Raw genomic sequence first — 18905 nt, 5'->3', positions numbered from 1 at the left:
TGAAGGAAATTGAAAGGTGGTCTTCAGCGGTTGTCATGAATAATCAACTCCACGTTTCAGTGTGTATATCTATTCCCTCAGCCAGGATGATAGTCTCCAGGACCACAACATACTAATAATTATACCTGCAGGTTTTTGCTCTATAGCTTTGCACATATACAGTACAAACATAAATGTTCCCATACGTCTTTGCAAAATAGCTCAAGCTCACTGCTGTGTCACACCTAGGCTGATCTAGGTCTGGACTTTGGGCCGTATGGTTTGATCTAAACCCTTCCATTGTAGCTCCAGATCTTTACGGTTGTTGTTCTGCTGAAAGGTCACGCTCTGCCCCGGTGGCTAGTCTTTTGCAGCTTCTATCAGGCTTTCCTCTAGGATTGCCCTGTGTCCCTCCACCCACCGTGACCAACTTTCCCATCCCAGCTTAAGAAAAGCATCCCCACAGCAGGACACTTCCACTGGCATATTTCACTAGACGGGGGTTGTGTAATCATTTGGATGTCCAATTTTTCATTTATGTAAATTGTTCAGCGTTGTTCTCGTCTGATCAGACCTTATTCTTGTCCCACCTGAGCAGTGGATCTGTGAATCTCCTTCAGAGTTACCATTTTGCATCTTGGCTGCTTCTGTTTTTGATGCTCTCCTTGCCTACCCTGGTAGTTACTTTGACTGTTTCATACTCTGTTTTCCTAGGATGGATTGAGAAGTTGCTCCTGTGTTGTTTGAAGCTTGGGATGTCATTTTCTAACCTAACTCTGCTTTAACCCTCTCTACAACTATGTCCCCTACCCGTCTACTTTGTTCCTTGGTCTTTGTCATGCTATTGAAGCTCTAATGTTCTCCAACAAAACTCTGAGGCCTTCACAGATCAGGGTGTTTAGACTGAGGCTGATTTACCCACAGATGGACTCTATTTAGTAATATGTTGATTTAAGATGTTATGGTAAATGATTTATTTAAGATGTTATATTTAATTTGGGACTATAAAGTGTGGAGAGGACTGAATACAAATGCACTCTGCACTTTTTAAGCTCATGAATGTTTTTTCTTCCACTTAACAGGTCTGCAAAGCTTCGTGTTTGTCTATCACATAAAATCGCCCAAACATATGTGGTCGTTTCTGTAGAGTGGCCAAATGTGAAAGAGTTTAGGTGCTATGGATACTTTGCAAGGGACTGACTGAGTATGGAAGGTCACACCGAACCAGACTGAGAGATACGTGTGTTCATCTAAACGATGTGATCATTCTAGCTAGGCCTTGGAAGCTGGTTGCATCATGAGCTTTTCATTAGTATTCATGGAAAATAGTGTAATCTATCTCTAATAGTAAGAGTTTGCCTTTCACATACTGGAAAGTGTGAGCCTGCAGACCTTTCTGCCCACCACACATCATTTCAAAGGCTTTCAACAACTGGAGGCAGTGTTGTTGTTGTTGGTGGTGGTGGGGCTCTGAGTCGGCAGTTTTCAGGCTGATTTTAAAGACTGGAGGACAGACCTACCTCATGGTGCACTCCTATTTTCACATACGAAGCTCTTTTCAAAGACCTATGATTGTGCTAGGATGTATTGATCGTACTGACAGCTGCTAACTACCATGAATATACATTGTTCAGCGACAGAACAAATGGCTGTGTTTCTGCTCAGCCTCATGGGGCTCGCTTTCTTTGATGCGAGTCAACCCCCCCCCCCCCCCCCCCACCCCCAAACCACGTTTTAATTAATACGGGTGGCTCGGAGGTAACTAATGAAAGGAAATGCGCACTCGTCTGGTTATGAATTAAAAACAAAAGCAGGGCTTGAAGCCAGGCGTGGAGGCAGAACTTTGGAATAAAGAGATTGATCGCAGCCGCACAGATCCATCACGACGACTGTCGCCGTCAGGGGGTTACGTTGGCTCTCTTGCTCTAATTGCTCTTGTAAATTCTCCATTTATTCACTGCTTTACTTGTCACACCTTCAGCCAATCAGCTCGTGAAACAAAAGCAGCATCCCACGTACTGCAGACGGTGTGGAGCTACAAGGAGCTGAGGAACGCTCTGACTAAGGACGGTTGGAACAAAAGCCACTTCCAGGTACAAAACTTTCCTTTGGTCCTACTTATACTTCCTGCTCTGTATTGGTATTGGCAGCATTTAGTCTAACGTGTGTCACGTAACACATTCATCGGTTCATCCATTTGCCATCACTCCGCTCTTTCTGCTGCCTTATTGGCCTCAGTCTACACGTAGCGTCTCACAGTGAAACACCACTGAGGCAAGTTGGCCTTCAGTGTCTTGCCAAAGAAGTCTTTGAATGGTGGTGGGCTTTATCATAAAGTCGTCATTGTTTTCTGTCTGGACCCACACAGCCACGGTTAATGCTATTGTAAAGCAAGTAGGACAGTAAACAAAGTTGCCCAGTGTTTCAGATCACAGTCAACATTGCTGTGGGCAATGTCACAACCGTAAAGGACTATTAGGGTGCAATATTTGGATGGCTAGAGTATTTCAGGTGACCTACACTAAAACTAGTGATGCGCTGATCAGGCTTTTCCTGGCCAATACTGCTTTGAAGTTATCTTTTATGTCTGACCCGATTCATCTGTTACTCAACTACCTTTTGTCATGGTTTTTAGGTGTTTGGCCCACCTGTCAACTACAGTCACCTGTGAGGGAAAAAGAGTAGAGAACCTGCTGTGCAGACAGCACAGCCTGCACAATCCTGACACCTTTATTTTTTTTTATAGTGCTAGGGTACCAAAAAACAAGGACAATAACTGTTGAGCTTCTTTTGATAGAGGTTGTGGTTTTAAATCCAACAGAATTAAAAAGAAGTGTCTAAGCATACATGTCCAAACTTTATCTGTTTTTTTTAATTAAACACAGAAGTGGATAAAAGGAGTAGTAAATAATGCATATATAGACCAAGAGGGTTAGAGTTCTTATTGTGAATCAATAGAATAGAAATATCCTATATTGTTCCACAGGGAGGTAATTCAGGTGTACCAGCAGGAAGGAGCAAATTTACAGCATAAGATAAAAAACAATGTACAGTTATTAAAAGTAGCATACTGAAGAAATGAGTGTGCAACTGAGTAGATTTTAAGAAATGTGCAAAATGTGTTTGTATGTCTAACCATGAAAACACCAACAGACTATTTACAAGACTCAAAAACATACATATTTGGCTGTCACTGTCCTTGATGCCAACACCTGATACAGATTTTAGTAGCCAAGATGCTGAAGCTCAGGGGGAGTTATAGCGCAATCCTGACGGCGGAAAACAAAGAGAAATGGGAGGAAATGTGGGTAAGACTAACACAGTATTCAGCAGTAATATTCAAATTACATTTTCTTGCCCGATATTGTGAAGCCATACTGATAAATAAAGATTTCACACAGACATTGTGAGGTTGTCTAGTAGGCGTGTATATACATAAAAAAACATATTAGCCAGTTAGGCTCTTTTTAATTTGTAGAATAAATGGAAATAAGAGGCTAAAGCCTGTATTAACATGTGTGGAAATCTAAAATTGCATTTATGCTTCAACAAAATGCCCTTTGTCACAGTTTCCACACACAACATATTGGGGAGTGGTCACCTAGTGGATGTTTGCATTCGGGGAAAGCTGCAGGTTCCTGGTTCAAATCCCAGAGACTGCCTCATAGGGTCTCTGAGCAGCACCCTTAGCCCCGGCATGCTCCCCGGGGGCCGCATAGTGGCAGACCACTGCTACCCAATGGAGGGGTTAAATACAGAGGGCAAATTTCATTGAAATATATGGAATATAGTATGAAAACTGATGCATTAACAGATCTGTCTGGGTTGTGTTACATTGCTTGTTGTTTGTCTTTACTCAGCCCGCTGTGACGGCCACCCCTAAAGCCACCAAGAACGGCAAACCAGGTTATGACGACACCACTCTGCCGCTGATGGAGAAGAACCAAGGTCAGTCGAAGAGTTAGTGTGTGGGTGTGCCATGGTTGCAGGCTGGTTTTAAAGTTCAGTTGAAAGACAGTTTTTTTTTTTTCTAAATAAAAATATGCATTCAAGGCCAAAACTGTTATTTTCTGTTATTGTTATTAAAGCAACAACAGAAAACTCACCAGCGAGGACTTTGTACTCAACCACAATTACAAATATTCAGTCACATGGTACAACTATACTTTAAATGAAGATTTTTTTTTTCTGAAAATACTTTTTTTCATTATCCTCAGAGTAGAACTGTTGCATTTCAGTAATTTAAGTAATTTAAGGTTTAGCATTTTTAGGCTGAGTGATACTGCTTTATAATCAATGCCTCACTTGAAAAGTGCAGTAAAGTAGCCCACTGCATTTCCTCCATATTACCCTGTAATTCCACATCCACCGCTCCTGAACGTGTCCACTTCAAACCAGACCGCCTCCAGGAGTCCATGAAAAGCAAAGCCTGCTACATCACCGTCATTACAAGCAAAATGCAAATCTATCTGGAGAGGATTACCGCGTTTCAAATTAAATGTTGAAAAGACAAATCGGCTTCCTTATTTGGTGCAAAAAGAGTGGTTTGCATCCAATATTTTAATTAAACAGTTAATTCTATTGTGAATATAATAATAATTATTTTGTAGTTAACAATCTATCTACACCATTCAACTTTGACAAACCGGAGGTTGTTGACGTTCTCCTTCCTGTTTGCTACGATTGCAATTATGGCGCTTCACCCGGCCGGAGCCCGATGGAACGGAGCGGAGCAGAAAATTGGACTTGTTCCGTGTTTTGACGGTGAACGACGGAGAGCGTCTCCACTGACTGTGACTGTCAGAGCAGTCACGGAGAATGTGGAACAGTTCTCATTAATTAACATGACAACGTAGTTGCTCAGAGGATGTGGAATCTGGGGGTTACACTGGTTCACTCATGTGACTTGTATGATGCCGCATTTTCCCCTCATGAATTTTTCTTGACAGAGTCAGATATTTTGTTCCATCTGGAGTTCCTGCAGGTCAGCCTCGATATCCTGCTCCAACATAAGTTAACTAGGGGGAGAGAGCTAGACCCTAAACCCATGCACAGCTTGTTCATTGGTGTCTAAACACAAATGTGACTCAGCGCGTACAACTACAGCCTTCAGTAAAGTCACACCCGTTTCTCCCTTTAACGAAGCTTTAATGCAGAGCAGTTTGATCATTAGGCTAAAGCTGGCATGTTTGTTCTGTGGTTTGAAATGACTCGTTGATTAAATGATCTGTAAAATACTACAATGTGGTTTTGGTCAATTATGAGCAAATAAATCCTACAGAAATATTTATTTTCCTGCTTCATAAGCTTAGAACCTTGCGTTAAGTCTAAAATTTAATGACCAGCATTTTAGCAGCGCCAAACAACTGAGAACAGAACAGGTCACATCACTCAGACATTTGCTGCACCAACCGATACCGTCTTCCTCTCACACTTTGAGAATCGCTCCATTGTAAGTGTGGAAAACACAGATCGGTTTGGATTTGTCTTTAGATTAATGCTTTGGAAGCTCTGCACATTGAAATAGGCAAAGATTGTCAAAAAGCAGCTGTCAAAATACATCTGCATAAAGTTCTAAATACTTGGATCACCTGGGCCAGGATCTGATACCTGGGGTTGGATCGGAGCGATCCTTAATCGAAGAATAAAACATGTTTTAGATCATTTAAAAAAAGAAAATCCATTTGAACGTAATGGGTTTTAATTTTGTGCATAACTGCTTTTTCTCTTGTAAAAGAAAACCAGACATTGGTTGCCTTACAGAGCAGCTCTGGCTGAGAATAAAAGGGCAGTGAGGGAATTTGTGATGCCCGGTGGCTCATCCACTGAAATGTCAATAGCAAAGCAACACATTACTATCCTGGATTTTCTCAGTTTTTTTCTCTTTGCATCCATTTGGTGACCCCCACGTCTTCACGCTCTCAGATCACCTTCTTTGGCCCGTGCCCAAACATTATTACCCTGGAAAGCTGCAGCATTTTGTTTCTGCTACTCTGTTTGCGACTTCAGTCCAAATGACACTAATCATTTTCAGGCACCATGTGTCTAAAAAGGGTCCTAAAACCATGTATACAATGTGGCCCTGGTGATAAGACACTCCTGGAAGATTTGACATCTTCTATTACATCTCAAACGTTAACTGGTTAAGACTTTGATCTCAGTGGACAGAGAATGTTAATAAAAGGCGTGAATAAAAATTCATACACTTCAGATGTCATGCAAACCCAAGACTACCTCATTAATTTAAGTTTAACAGGCATGTCTAGATAAAACTGGGAGAATGAATGGAGTTAAAATGACCAGTGACTGGTTGCTGTCTTTTGATGAACCCATAAAAATGAAATACTTTATGCCTGAGTTTCAAGTAAGGGTTTCCTGATTGCCATCTGAATAGTTTAGTCATCTGAATAGTCATCATTCATTAAAGTCAATAAAATGCACTACACGGTAGGCACTGGTTGCTAAGCGATTGTGATGGTATTATACCCTTGAGTAAAGACTTCATGTTTTTCTTTAAAAGAAAAACAAATAACATGATATAATTAGCTTTTTTTTAGAAACTTTATTCCCACCAGCTCACAGGCGGCCAGCTGGTGGTTTTAAAGCAACGTTTCCTTAATAACAGCAACAGGGAGAAAGTTTTCCCATTTCCTCACCATGACTGCAGTTGTTTCCCAACAACTCCATTTGCTAGGCAAGCCTGAGAAAAGTGGAGTAGCTTTCTTTTGGCCAGCTGACTGGCTGTGTGCAGCAACAGGTGGGGGAGGAGAGGAATCATGTTACTCTATCCAGCCAAAAAGGACTGTGGTCACTCTGGTAATTTCTCTGGTATCTCAATAAAAAAGACAGCAACACCTGTTTTTTTTAGAAACCGTGGTGTACTTTGATACCAGAAACCGTCCTGTTGGTGTTCTGATTGTGTACCTCGCTCAAGAATCATGTTCTGAACTCTGGATCCTCCATCTGTTTTTCCTGAACGAAACAGATCTTTTGTCTTAGGAGGAGTTATTGACGTTTTGTTTCTTGAGTAAACTTTCAGCTTACACCTGATGTTTTCCATCTTTGCTAAAGTGATAGGTACGGGCTGATCTGCTCTGATTTGATTTCTTGATAATTCAACTCAAAGCATATTTCAGCGCAGTTTCAGGTAATCGTTTTTGGAAGAAAAAAACATACAGAAACAAGTTGTCCTCCTACTTTGTAAACTTGCATGAAATGTCACATAACCTACTGAATATGTCCCACACACAGCTAGCTGTCTGAGCCTGCTAAGCAGACAGGGAGCTGCAGCAGTCAACACAGTCTCTTTTACATAAACAACCCTTTTTTAAACTGGCTTTAGCAGCTGCTTAGTGCAGCTAGCATTATGAAAACAGCAGTTTCTATGTGCATTATTAATTAGAGAATGTAAATCCTTACCTTAACATGTGAGATTTCCAAAAGGTTGCCGGCATTTCCAAATTGTGCATGTGGCACATAGGGTTGGTGTGTTCAGTGATCCTGACTACATCAGATTTCTCGAGTTTCTGAGTGGCTGGTCACTGGTCATGGTTGATTAAGATGAAAACCATCTGACTTCAGTTACCAGATCATTTCCCAGTCTATCTCTAGAAATGGTGGCTTTTCTATGAACTACCTGTCTGCTCTGTCAGCCTTCAATGTAGAAATGACTGGTTTTAATATATTGACAAACTACTGACTAGAAGGCCAACGTCCAAATGTGGCAAATTGAAAACAGTTTGATGACCTTAAACAGTCTGAGGGTTTTCAAACACAGAATTAATATCCATTGTTTGTTCAGGACCTAATATATAAAGTATAATGCTGGATGCATATGTACTCTTCTTGTTCACGTTTCCTTTAAGTAAAGCAAAAGCTGCTTTGTCTTTGTGTCTTGGAAATCTTAAAACAAATGACCCCAATCAAAGGAATGAGCTGACCACAGTTCTCTGATCTCGTTAGACGGCTACTCCACCATTGACCAGAGGGACAAGGAGTGCAAATACAAAGCAGATGACGGCTCGGCGGACCTGACAGAACGGGAACCATTAAAGGTACACACAAACCTCCTCTGATCTCACGGTTCAGGGCCCGCAGACAACAATGAGTTCATGTGGAAATATTATCCCCTTGTCCTCTTCCCGCGCCTCCCTCCTTCCCTCTCCGCGCCTTCCGTGGTGGTCCTCATTAGAAGCGCTTAACTCCACGGACTCTTCAAACAGCCTGGAAGTTGTCGTCCTCAGTTAATGTTGTCACCACAGCTCAGCGCTGCGGACACCCTCAGATCTTTGAGCCACCAGTTAATTGCCTGTAAGCTTTCGGTTTCCGTAAAGCAATTAATCTGGGGCTGATTAAAAGAACCGCCAACAAGCACACACTTCCTGGAGACGAGCCTTGTTACAGAAACGAGCACGCTGCCGAACTGTCGGGAGGTCGTCCGCTGATTATGCAGCCACAGCTTGTTTATTGTCGAGCAGAGCGAGAAGATTATGGCCTCGGAGGACGGCCGACGTTGCGGATGACTTTCAAGCGCTTTTTGGCTGTTTAGTTTTCATCTAGTTAAGTGTGATGGATGAGATTGGCCTAGTGGGAAAGTGACTCTGTTCAGAGTATACATAAATTAGGGTTTATATATAGTAGTGAAGGTAGGTTTAAAGTACTTCTGAGGTAATATCAGAAGTTCAGCTAACTGTCATTGATGCTAATGTGTCCGCTTTCTGATTAGAGGAAGATTTAAGGTTTACAAAGTCTGCGTGACCTTTTCTGTTCAGCTTCCACTGTGACCTGCGATAACTTTTCTATACATGTTGCCCCTCTGCAACCCTGCAAGAGGCTCAGCAGGCTTTGGGTTTGATCATCAGGCAGATATGAACGGCTCAAAACCTCACGGCAGCATATCAAGGTTCCCCATCAAGCGTGCACAGCTGCGTTCCGACTTCTCACTAAACCTCAAGGCGTCAGTGGTAAGAAAACGGAGGCTTCTTCCGCCAAATAAATACTTACGCGGTTGCATAGGTTAATGCAACTAAAGTGTGCATTAGCTTTAGCCTTAAAGCCAAATGGTTTTGTTCCCAGTGAGACTCCAGTGACATGGCTGCTGTTTATTTGTCGAGCGCTTTTCAGTACTAAGATGACTGAAAGCGCTGTACATGAACAGAAAACACACCACAAAACGTTAGAGGAAAGCAAAATATTAAAGGTTGTGATTGCAGTAGATCGATGAAAAAGATCATGGAGAATAAAGGCCGTACAGAAGTATTTAAATATTCTGGGTACAAGTCAGTGAACTCGGTGGTGTGTGGTCTATATGGGCGGAGAACGGATGTGTGAGTGTTGTAACGCACAAACAGAAACAACTAAGGAGTCCAGATCAGTAGCCTACCAGCGGAGGGGAGCAGAGACAAGCGGGTTGGGGGTGTACATTTCTGAGCTTCCTGTCAGCTACTCAGTCAGTAGCTGACATGTCAGTAATCAGCACTGGATGACCAAACGTTTGCCCGACCCGTTCACACCAGACCCGGGTGTGTCAGAAATTGGAAACACAATGAAAATGTTTCTGTTCGGTGAGGGATTTTTGTTTTGGCAGGTTTTTCCTCACTTAACTAGCAGCAAAGACCCGGTTTCATAACATCTAAACAGCGTCACTCAGAGGTTTACATCCACTCATCATGGACAGGAGGTTTCATCATTGTGGGTTCTTAATAATGAATTTAAAATGATCAGAATGGAGAAAACTACAACTAGAATCTGTGTTAATTTTTAACTAATCAGATTTATACAGAAAGGCTTCGAAACATTGGGGTACACGCACACACCCTCTAATATTTGCACAAATGTCCGTTCTCAAGTTGCCACCAGAGAAACCAGACGTTTGGTCGCCATCAACAAGCTTCTGGCATAACTATCATGTCTGACATCCCTTCTTATCAGATTTACTGGAGCCACATCCAGCTGATTGGCTTCAAGGCACATACCAGGCTATTAGACATGTTAGCTTACTAAATCAATTCCAAAACCAGCTTTGATTTGGGTTCACTGTCCTGTTGGAACAGCCGACTTTGCTGGGAGGATTGTGCTGAAGGGGAAGAATTGAGAAGGGGTTCATGTCCTCCTTTCATTCCCCCCACTGTGTGCGATGGCAACAAAACCGGCCCTTACCGTAATACCACCACCTCCAAAGCGAATTAATCACGCTTAACATTGTTGACTTTTTTCATTTGCTTTATTGTTTTTGTGGTGGGCACACACTGTCCGTATCAGTGTAAAACTAGCTTCACTGTGGACAGCGACTCTGGTGTTTCAGCGTCCTTTAGACCAGATTAAATGCATCATAAGCAGCCAGGGTTAATTTGACAGTCATGATGACTGGAAATAAACCACTGATGGGCTCGGTAGGTACATATCAACACATTATTATCACGTCTCAGGAAACATCCTTCAGTTTTGTCAGGTTTGGTTGAAGAGGATTCACTTTTAAGCAGTTTTCTGAAAGTGTGGGAGTAGATTGGTGAGATAAAAACATTATATCCGTAAAAGCAGGAGAAGCTCAGGATATACTGTCATATCTTCAAAGGTCTGATATAGTAGGCTTGGTCTCTGAGCATTACGGTGAAGCTCTGTGTGCCTCCCAGACCTGATCCTCCGCCTGCTTTGACCGCGGCTGCTCGCCTTTGATTTGCATGCTTTGTTTTGCTGTTTTCTGATCTCTCTAACTTCTCTCCAAAGCTCTCCTCGTGGCAGGCTGCTAAGTCTGGCTTCTCTGATCCTGGATGCGATGCATGTCTGTTTTTAAGCCTTTATGTAAAATGTACTGACCTCTTTGTTTTACTGTGTTTTTTGTTTGTTTTCCTAACCCCGTCCTCCTGTGGCTACAGAATGACACAAATAGGAAACACTATATCAGGAGTAACAGGCCTGCGGTCAGTCTGGTGGACGCTTGTGATGTTAAGCCTCAGCCTGTTGACTCCTGGGTCTAAGTGCATGCATGGTAGGTTCCTAAAAAAAAAATAAATGATAAAAATCCAAACAAAAGTACTATCTGTACTTTCTAGCTTTGATTCCGCCGTGATTTTCATCTCTCCTAGTTGATCATTTCATCCATTTTTTTTCCCCTCTCCTCACCCTCACACCGCGTCCCTTAGATCACTCTGCTTTGGTCCCTGATCAGTCAGCTTAAGCATCCCCCACGTGTTGCCCACTGAAACACACCCCAGATGAGCTGAGACTGGCTTTTATGATTAGGCTGGGTTACGTAGAGCTCCATTAAGCAGAAAGAAACCCTGAACAACAGAAGTGTATTTGTCACAGTTGCGCGCCTGCAGCGCAACGCGTCAAGCGTTCGGCTTGTAAATGCACCAGCGAGGCTTTTCCAATCTGTATCACTCGTCGAGCATTGACAGAATTTGCTCTCTGTTTACAATTCGACTCCGCCTCCCTCATTGAAATGTACGCCCAACTCCTCGCACTCCACTTCCCCCGACGCCCAGACAACCTTTTGCTGGAATGGGTTTGCAAAATGACGAGTTGGGGTGGGGGGGAGAGTCGCTCTTCCTCTTTCTGAGAAGATCCTCCAGGGGATCAGGTTGCCCCTTGATGAAAACCTCCCAGAAGAAAGATGAAGATGCACAGGAACCCCCACTGTCCACATTCTTTGCACATAGTTCTTGGGTGAAACGTTTAAAGCGTTGCCAGCTGATCAGGCCCAACCGCTCTCATTGTTTTGTCATCGGCGTTCTGCTCTCCCTGCCTCCTCATCACTGCTGGTGTCGTCTGCTCTTCCAGCTCCAGTCCCTCTGATTCCTGTGTTCTTTGTTAGTGGTCATCCATTCGGTTTTCTGTTCACTTCAACAGACACTTTCTGATTTCACCACATCGCGCTATCATAGTAGCTCACATGGTAACTCTTTAAGACAAAGTGGTTATATGTAACTTGAAGCAGCAGGTAAGTCAGCAGGTAAGCGCTTTTTGCTTCCAGCCGCCGTCCATCTGCTCTGCCGGGGCTGAAGCATAACAGTAAGGACTTTTAACGTTTACTTTATATCAACATTTCAGCGGTGATCAATTTCAGTGATAATAGTCAAGCAAGAAAAAAAAAGTAATTTTTAAGTCTCCAGTTGAAATGAGTTAATAAGGCAAAGATTTATGGGATGATTCGTTCAGGGAAGAGGAGGAGGTCTTTAAATTATTTCCTTAGAGTTAGTAGCCAATCTATCAGGCCAGCATTCTACCTGGGGATTTAAAAGCGCTGTGGCATGTGCTAAGCTAAAGTGATGTAGGTTATTCGTTACTACACCATCTGTCATGCCACTCAAGCTCTGTTAGCTACACTTTTCTTACATGTTGGGGGAACGTGACACATGGTGATTAGAAGAGAAGTTAAAAATGCTGACATGTAATCAGAGTGTAGGTGCAGTCAGCTGTTTGTTTTCTTTTTCTCAGACACTAAGAAAAAAAAAGACTTGATTTCAATCTGTTTGAAATGACTATTCTAATTTGAAAAACATAGAAAAGAGCAGTTTGGGGTCTTTTGTGTGCCTTTAAACTTACAGACAGACAGGTGTTAGAAGTTTTTTTGTTTTTATTTCATTTTAAGGGTAAAGGTCTAAAACATAATCAAATCTGCCCTTTAAGTAACGGAAGTAGTGGACACTGGCTTTGGCTACATTCACACTGCAGGGAATGCGACCCAGACCAGATGTTTTTGTCCATCTACTACACTGAGCTATATTATACACTGGAGTGCTAATCGCCCGCTGTTAGAACGAGTCGCTTTGAAGCCACCAGCCGCCATATTGGTACTCCCTATTTTCCCCCAGTAACTAGTAATATGTGCGCTACAGCATCGAATAATGAGGATTTTCTCATGTTCAGGGGGCGCTTAAGTAGCCTCGTGAGACCATCCTGATCTCGCGAGCTTTCAAGGTTTCACTCGCAGATCAGTCTGGATACTCTCCGTTAAAGAAAATTTGGAGCCGTTCACCAAACGAACGTCCAATCAGCGTTGGCTTTGAGGCGGGTTGAGGTGTGACGCAACGGGAAGCGCGACAGTTCAGTCTTAACAACATGGCGGCTTCAGCCGATGAAACTAGCGTTAGCGTGGCTATCGAGCAAGTTTTATCGGAATTACAGAGTATTTCTCTGCTGAGCTAACGAGCCTTTACTTGCAGCAGCAAGAGTAGCTTGGCTTGTGGTTGTGTTTTCGTCGTCGCTCGTAACAGAGCGACGACGAATCTGATTGGTTTATTTGGCCCGTCTATCACCAACATAGACCAATCAGCTGACCAGTATTTTCGCCCCTTCCCAAAATTACTTCAACGGAAGGTTTCCAGATGGATATGCGGAGCAAATCTATCTGGCGGAGTCAGGTAAGGGCTTAAGACTTTTAAAATGACAAATGCCATATACTTTATGTTCTAAAACTATCAAGTACTGAGAAAGTCATGTGCTGAAATATTTTGCAATTTATTCCTTTAAATATATATATATTTAACATTTATAAATATATAAATAACAATATACAAAAACATATATTTACATATGTGTATACATATATATACATATATACACATACACATATTTATATATACATATAGGTATATTTAATATGAATAACATGTAATATGAATTTCAGCACCTATTTTCCTAGTAGTTGATAGTGTTAGTACATCCACTGACTGTAGAATTACCAATGTGAAACGTTTTCACACAGCCAGAAAACTGCTTGTTGTTGCAACCAAATCCTATGGGATTCTGTGAGAGTAGGGAGTAGCAAGATGGCGGTCAGTGACTTCAGTTTTTCGGCAAAATCAGCACTCCAGTGTATTATATAGCTCAGTGATCTAAGACCCATATGTCTTTTTCATGGGAGTGTGAACGGTCTGATTTGCGCCACTTCTATAAGTGCTACTAATTCGGATACGTGTCGGATATTTTTGTAAGTCTGAACGGTCAGGTCGCATTTTATCCGTCTTTCACGTCACTCTCCTGTCTCTCACCACACATCCACACACGGCAGTAGCAGTTAGCGCTTCATAAAAGACCATTTATAATAGCTCTGCTGCTTTCTTCTTAGCTTATTTAGTCTCACTATGATGTGGTCTTCATATTGTCGAGTCCCATTGCTCAACAGCTTTCTAATAATAGCAAGGAGAGATGCCGGCCAGTATCCACGCTTTTTTTATATTTTTTTTTAACAAAACTGTGTTGAACACTTCCGTAAACGGTGCGCTGCTGTGTGACGTCTCCTTCTGTTGTAATAGTAGTATGAACAGCCACCTCAAAAAAAATTAGGAATGGAGCATCAAGACCTGCAGTGTGAACGTAGCCATAGTCTCTGAAATTGTTGTTGCATTACAAATGGCATTACAGTTTTTTCTTTCTAAATAATGAGCATTATTGTGTTTATGTATAGCTATTTAAACAAGTTTAAAATTAGACTGAGGGACTTAGGCAGACTTCATTGTCATTTAGCTGCACATTCACAATAGATGTTTGGAATGAAGCGCCGTTATCATTTTAAGCTGCTGGCCGTGTTCTAATATTTGTTTTTTTTCCCCTTTTTTCATGTGATTCAGGCTTAAAACGGCAATAGTGCGACATCCCCAGCTACAAGAGGATCTCTCATATCACCACTGCCATTTCACAGGAGCTCATCTTTGGAGTGGGACTTTGTACAGAGAAGAGGATTAAAAAAAAACACAAACAAATATGGCCACAACAGAGACTACCCAGCAGCAGTCATGTTTTTTCAAAGGAAAAAAAAAAAAACGGATTTTTAAAAAGAGTAATGACACTTCCTACTCTGTCATATCTACATTCCTCGACATCATGTGAATTTTACAGTTTTGACTCTTGCTCTGATGGCGGGAATGCAACGAGCAGAAGAGGCGAAGTGAAGCGGCGTAGAAGGAAAAGGAAACCTGCACTGGAAGGATACCTGCTGGAGAGGAAATGGAGGGAAAGGATGCTCCTTTTTTTTAAAAATGTTCCATTTCATATGTGGTTAAGGGAGTTTTTGGAGAACTCTGAGGGTTGTCTGATTTTGGTATGTTGTTCTGAAAAGGGTTTTGGAAGCAGAGAAAGAAGAGGGAGGAGAGAACCGAGCCTGAGGAGAGCTGTAGCATTGTGGAGGGACGTGTAAAAGAGTCTGTCCTCCTGGACTAAAAACAAAATCCATCTGGGTTCACTGTGTTGTTTTTATAATACAAAAAAAATAAAATATTAAAAAAGACGGGACTGTTTTTACATCAGGAGTGGGAATCGGGTTAATCACGTTAAGTAGTTAGGAACCTGCAAGTTGGGATCTGGAGAAAAGCAAGTGAGATTCTGAGTGAGTTCGGCGTTTCAATCTTCACACAACGTCACAGGAGGAAGCTCGCATGGTTTCCGGGCCAAAATCAGAGACTTTGTTTGTTTCTTTCATCCCGTACGAGCCAAACAAGTTCTCTCACAGAGCTGCCATCTCTCGTGTGAACTCTCAGGTTGTGTAGCGGTGCGGCTTCATGAGTTTCCTGGCTGGTCGCTGTTTGTCAGTGTTGTGTATCGATGAGGATTCAAGGTGTTTTGTTTATAAGTGCTCTGTGTGTCTGAGGAGAGCAGATTGTAAAAAAAAAAAAAAAAAATGAAAAGAAAAAAAAAGGTTGGTCTAAAAACATTTCTGTTGGATTTTATATAAATGTATATTAAAGTAAAAAAAAAAAAACAAGAAAAAAAGAGAAAAATTGCAATTTAAAAAAACAAAAAAGCAAGAAAAGTCAGATTTCTTACCTGTATATTAATATCACCTTGTTTGGAAAGCACATTTCATTTGATGAAGGATCACTGTTGTTTGTAAACAGGAAATAACCGTCTTGCATAACTTAAACGTGTGTCAAATGTTGTCGAGCCACACCTGGTGATCGCCTATTTATATTTTGTATTTGTGGAAAACGGTTACAAGAAAGGAAAACTCCTCTGTTTTGCTCTTCGTCACGCAGATGGATCCATGTTTTGTGGCAGCTCCTGTCTCTTCAAAACAGGAACAAGAGATGACTTTTAATTTTAAACAAAGTATATATCTATATATCTATATCTATATCTTCCTCATGCTTTTGGATGTGATTCGGTTACCACAGCCCCCACCTTCTCTGCTGCATCTTAGTGGAAAACGATCCAGTCGTGAGCATGAAGATCTTTCTGTTCTGTTCGTTCCTTTTCAAAGTGCCAGTTTTTCTTTGTGGAGTCCTTTGGATGTTACCTAGTCCACTTGTGCAGGAAGAGATGACGTCAATGGCCGGAGACGTGAGAGCAGGTCTTGCGCAAACCGTGTGTAAATTACAGATGGGGTCATATAGTATATTTTTTACAGCTGAGATGCAGAATCGCGTTGCCATTACGGAGAATCAAGCCCGATCCGGTTTCATGCGTCTCTCACTCAAGGCGAACGGCATGTGCCTGCGTTCAAGTCGGATTTTTTTTTTTTTTTTTTTTTTTTGTGACGTATGTGACTTTGTAAAGCTTGCATATTTTACACGGTGTTTACAAAGGTGTATGTTGTGGTAAAAATCAGTGAACTATTAAAAGAATCGTTCCTGTACATTAAAACCCCAGATTTCTAAAAAAACAAAAAAAAACAAAATAAACAACAAAAAGAAAAGAAGAAAAGTCGTCATAGCCCTAACAAACCCTCTCGTGTGTCCTCAGACGTGGGCGCTTTCATTGGACGAAGGCCCACGTGACTGTCTCCTTCTTGAATGCACTACCACGACCAAAGGATCAGGAGATGAACTCATCGTTTTTCAAGTAATAAAGCGCTCTTGGTTGTGTGAACGTGCGGCCCGTTGTACATTTACAGAACACAGAGCCGCAACGACTGTGCCGTAAAACCCACGGACGCACGTGGAACCGGAGGAACCTACCTGTGTAGACGCAGCAGATTCAAGACCGTGAAACTAAAGTAACTGAGTAGCAGACGTGTTTGTACCTATCATGTGCCTTAATCTTTTCCATGCTAGAGAAAGATAACTGTGTTTTATATAACTCCATTCCACATCTGCCCGTTCCTTCCCTGTGTCAGTCCCCCCCCCCCCCCCCCCCCCCCCCCCCCCCCAACCCTTCACCCCCACCATTCAACCCATGGATTCATCCATCCATCCATCCAGGCCCCTCTACCCTGAATTCCACCTCACTGTCCCCCATCCCCCCCCCTCCCCCACAAGTAGTTTAGACTGTTGGCGGGTTGCTGCCTTGTATTACATTGTACTATAAACTTTTAATGAGTTAGAGAGCTTATGACAAATGGATTTGATTTCCTAGAGAAGTAAAGCCGTTGGAGCTTTCGTAGCGAGCAGAAGCGATGCCACAGTGACAGAATGTATTATGTTAATTTTACTAATACCCAGAGGCAAATATTACGCTTGTTAAACATAATGGAAAAAAAATACTGGTTTGTAGAGTATAAATTTGGTGTGTTTTCAATAAATCATGCCTGGAAATTAAGGGCTGCCTGACTCGGTGTCTTATTTGCTTACGCTCCAATCCAATCTCCACCTTTTTAAAGTGGGTTGAACGTATGGTTTTTATCCCCTCCTGTTGTCTACAGCCCAAAATAAAGATCTGGTAGTCGCCGTTCACCTACATTTATCACATGATTACTTCAGGTAAGTCTCCTTGCGTGCAATACGAATGCGTTTGTTTTTAATTAAGAATGTTACCAAGATGGCCTGCGATAGACTGGCAACCTGTTCAGGGTGTACCCCGCCTCTCACCCATTAACAGCTGGAGATGGGCACCAGCACCCCTCGTGACCCCACAAGAGATAGATGTGTTAGAAAATGGATGGATGGATGTTACCAACACTATGCAAGTGGCTCCGCCAAGTGGCCAACTCAACAAAGATCAGGGAAATAGTAAATCAGGCCTTTATGACAGAGAAGCAAGAAGAAAGCCATAATAAATCCTGTTTGCAATAGGTCCCGAGCCACGTAGGGGACACAGTAGACGTGCAGAGGAAGGTGCTCTGCTGAGACAAGTCCAATATGTAACCTTTGGTCCTGCATGCAGAACAGTAGGAAACACTGCTGTTGGAATGCTTTTCTTCAGCAGGGACATGAAAGCTAGATTCAAAGGGAAGATGTGAGATTCACTTTTCAGCAGGGCAAAAGAAATGGAGCCAGGTCTACGATGCAGTGATTTTAGATCAAAGGCTGTTCATGTGTTAGCACAGCTCTGAGGCCGAAAGCTAAAAGATTATGTGGCCAGACTTGACAATGTATGTTCTCAGAAACTCTCCATGTGAAGTGTGAATGATTGGCATAAAAGGTGCAGATGTTCTGTCTCTGGAAGTGCAAGCTGGTAGAGAGACCTGCAGCCGTGGCTGCACCCAGAGGTGGCTCCGTAAAGCATTGAATCAGGGGGCCTAAAAACAAACGCATCTTAAAAGCATGAATAGTTTTACAACTGCTTTACAAATATCCACTTCCTGTGTTAGTTTGTTCGTGTAATGCTAAAAACATATTAAAATTTTAAGTTAAAGCTTTCACACGGCATTTTGTACTGTATGAGGAAGTGCTAATGCTGAAGCCGCTGAACGCTCCAGCACAGAGACTGTTAGAGACTGTTCCTGCCCAAGTGACAACTCCAGTCTACTCCATTAAAAACAGATTTAAAGAAGAATTGCCAAAAACAGGAAACAGGGGAAAAAAAACTTCTGGTTAATAAAATTTTATCTGTACTTTTTGGCATTCAAGTGCAGATTTAGTTTAAGTCTCAAAGACAGTTGGAGAGGCCACTGACCTGGAGCAAACTGACCCAGGGCAAGGGTCTTGTAGTGATGTGAAGTTTGTAAACGATCAAATTCTCATGGCTGTCACTATGACTCGAGTCTTATTGTTCAAGGTAAGGAGCCGTTCAAAAGAATCCAATTGTTTACCAACTTCACATCACTACAA

At 42.2% G+C, this 18905-nt stretch overlaps 1 protein-coding gene across 13 annotated transcripts in view; it reads left to right on the top strand.

Moving 5' to 3' along the window:
* arvcfb (ARVCF delta catenin family member b) overlaps positions 1–15600 on the top strand; it is a 228863-nt gene extending 213263 nt beyond the window's left edge. For 12 of the 13 annotated variants that reach the window (XM_036144608.1, XM_036144604.1, XM_021323287.2 and 9 more), the window contains 5 exons: positions 1961–2072; positions 3840–3927; positions 7942–8033; positions 10854–10966; positions 14553–15600. In XM_036144608.1, the coding sequence (XP_036000501.1) occupies positions 1961–2072; positions 3840–3927; positions 7942–8033; positions 10854–10955 (394 nt within the window). In that variant the 3' untranslated portion in view covers positions 10956–10966; positions 14553–15600. The remainder of the gene's footprint in view (positions 1–1960; positions 2073–3839; positions 3928–7941; positions 8034–10853; positions 10967–14552) is intronic. The other variant, XM_036144609.1, reaches the window with a different exon arrangement.
* Positions 15601–18905: the final 3305 nt, after the last annotated feature.

The sequence above is a fragment of the Fundulus heteroclitus genome, chromosome 12 (assembly GCF_011125445.2).
Source record: "Fundulus heteroclitus isolate FHET01 chromosome 12, MU-UCD_Fhet_4.1, whole genome shotgun sequence".
Classification (NCBI taxonomy): domain Eukaryota; kingdom Metazoa; phylum Chordata; class Actinopteri; order Cyprinodontiformes; family Fundulidae; genus Fundulus; species Fundulus heteroclitus.
Note: the sequence above shows the minus strand (reverse complement) of the source record. Positions and strands in the feature narration are given on the sequence as shown.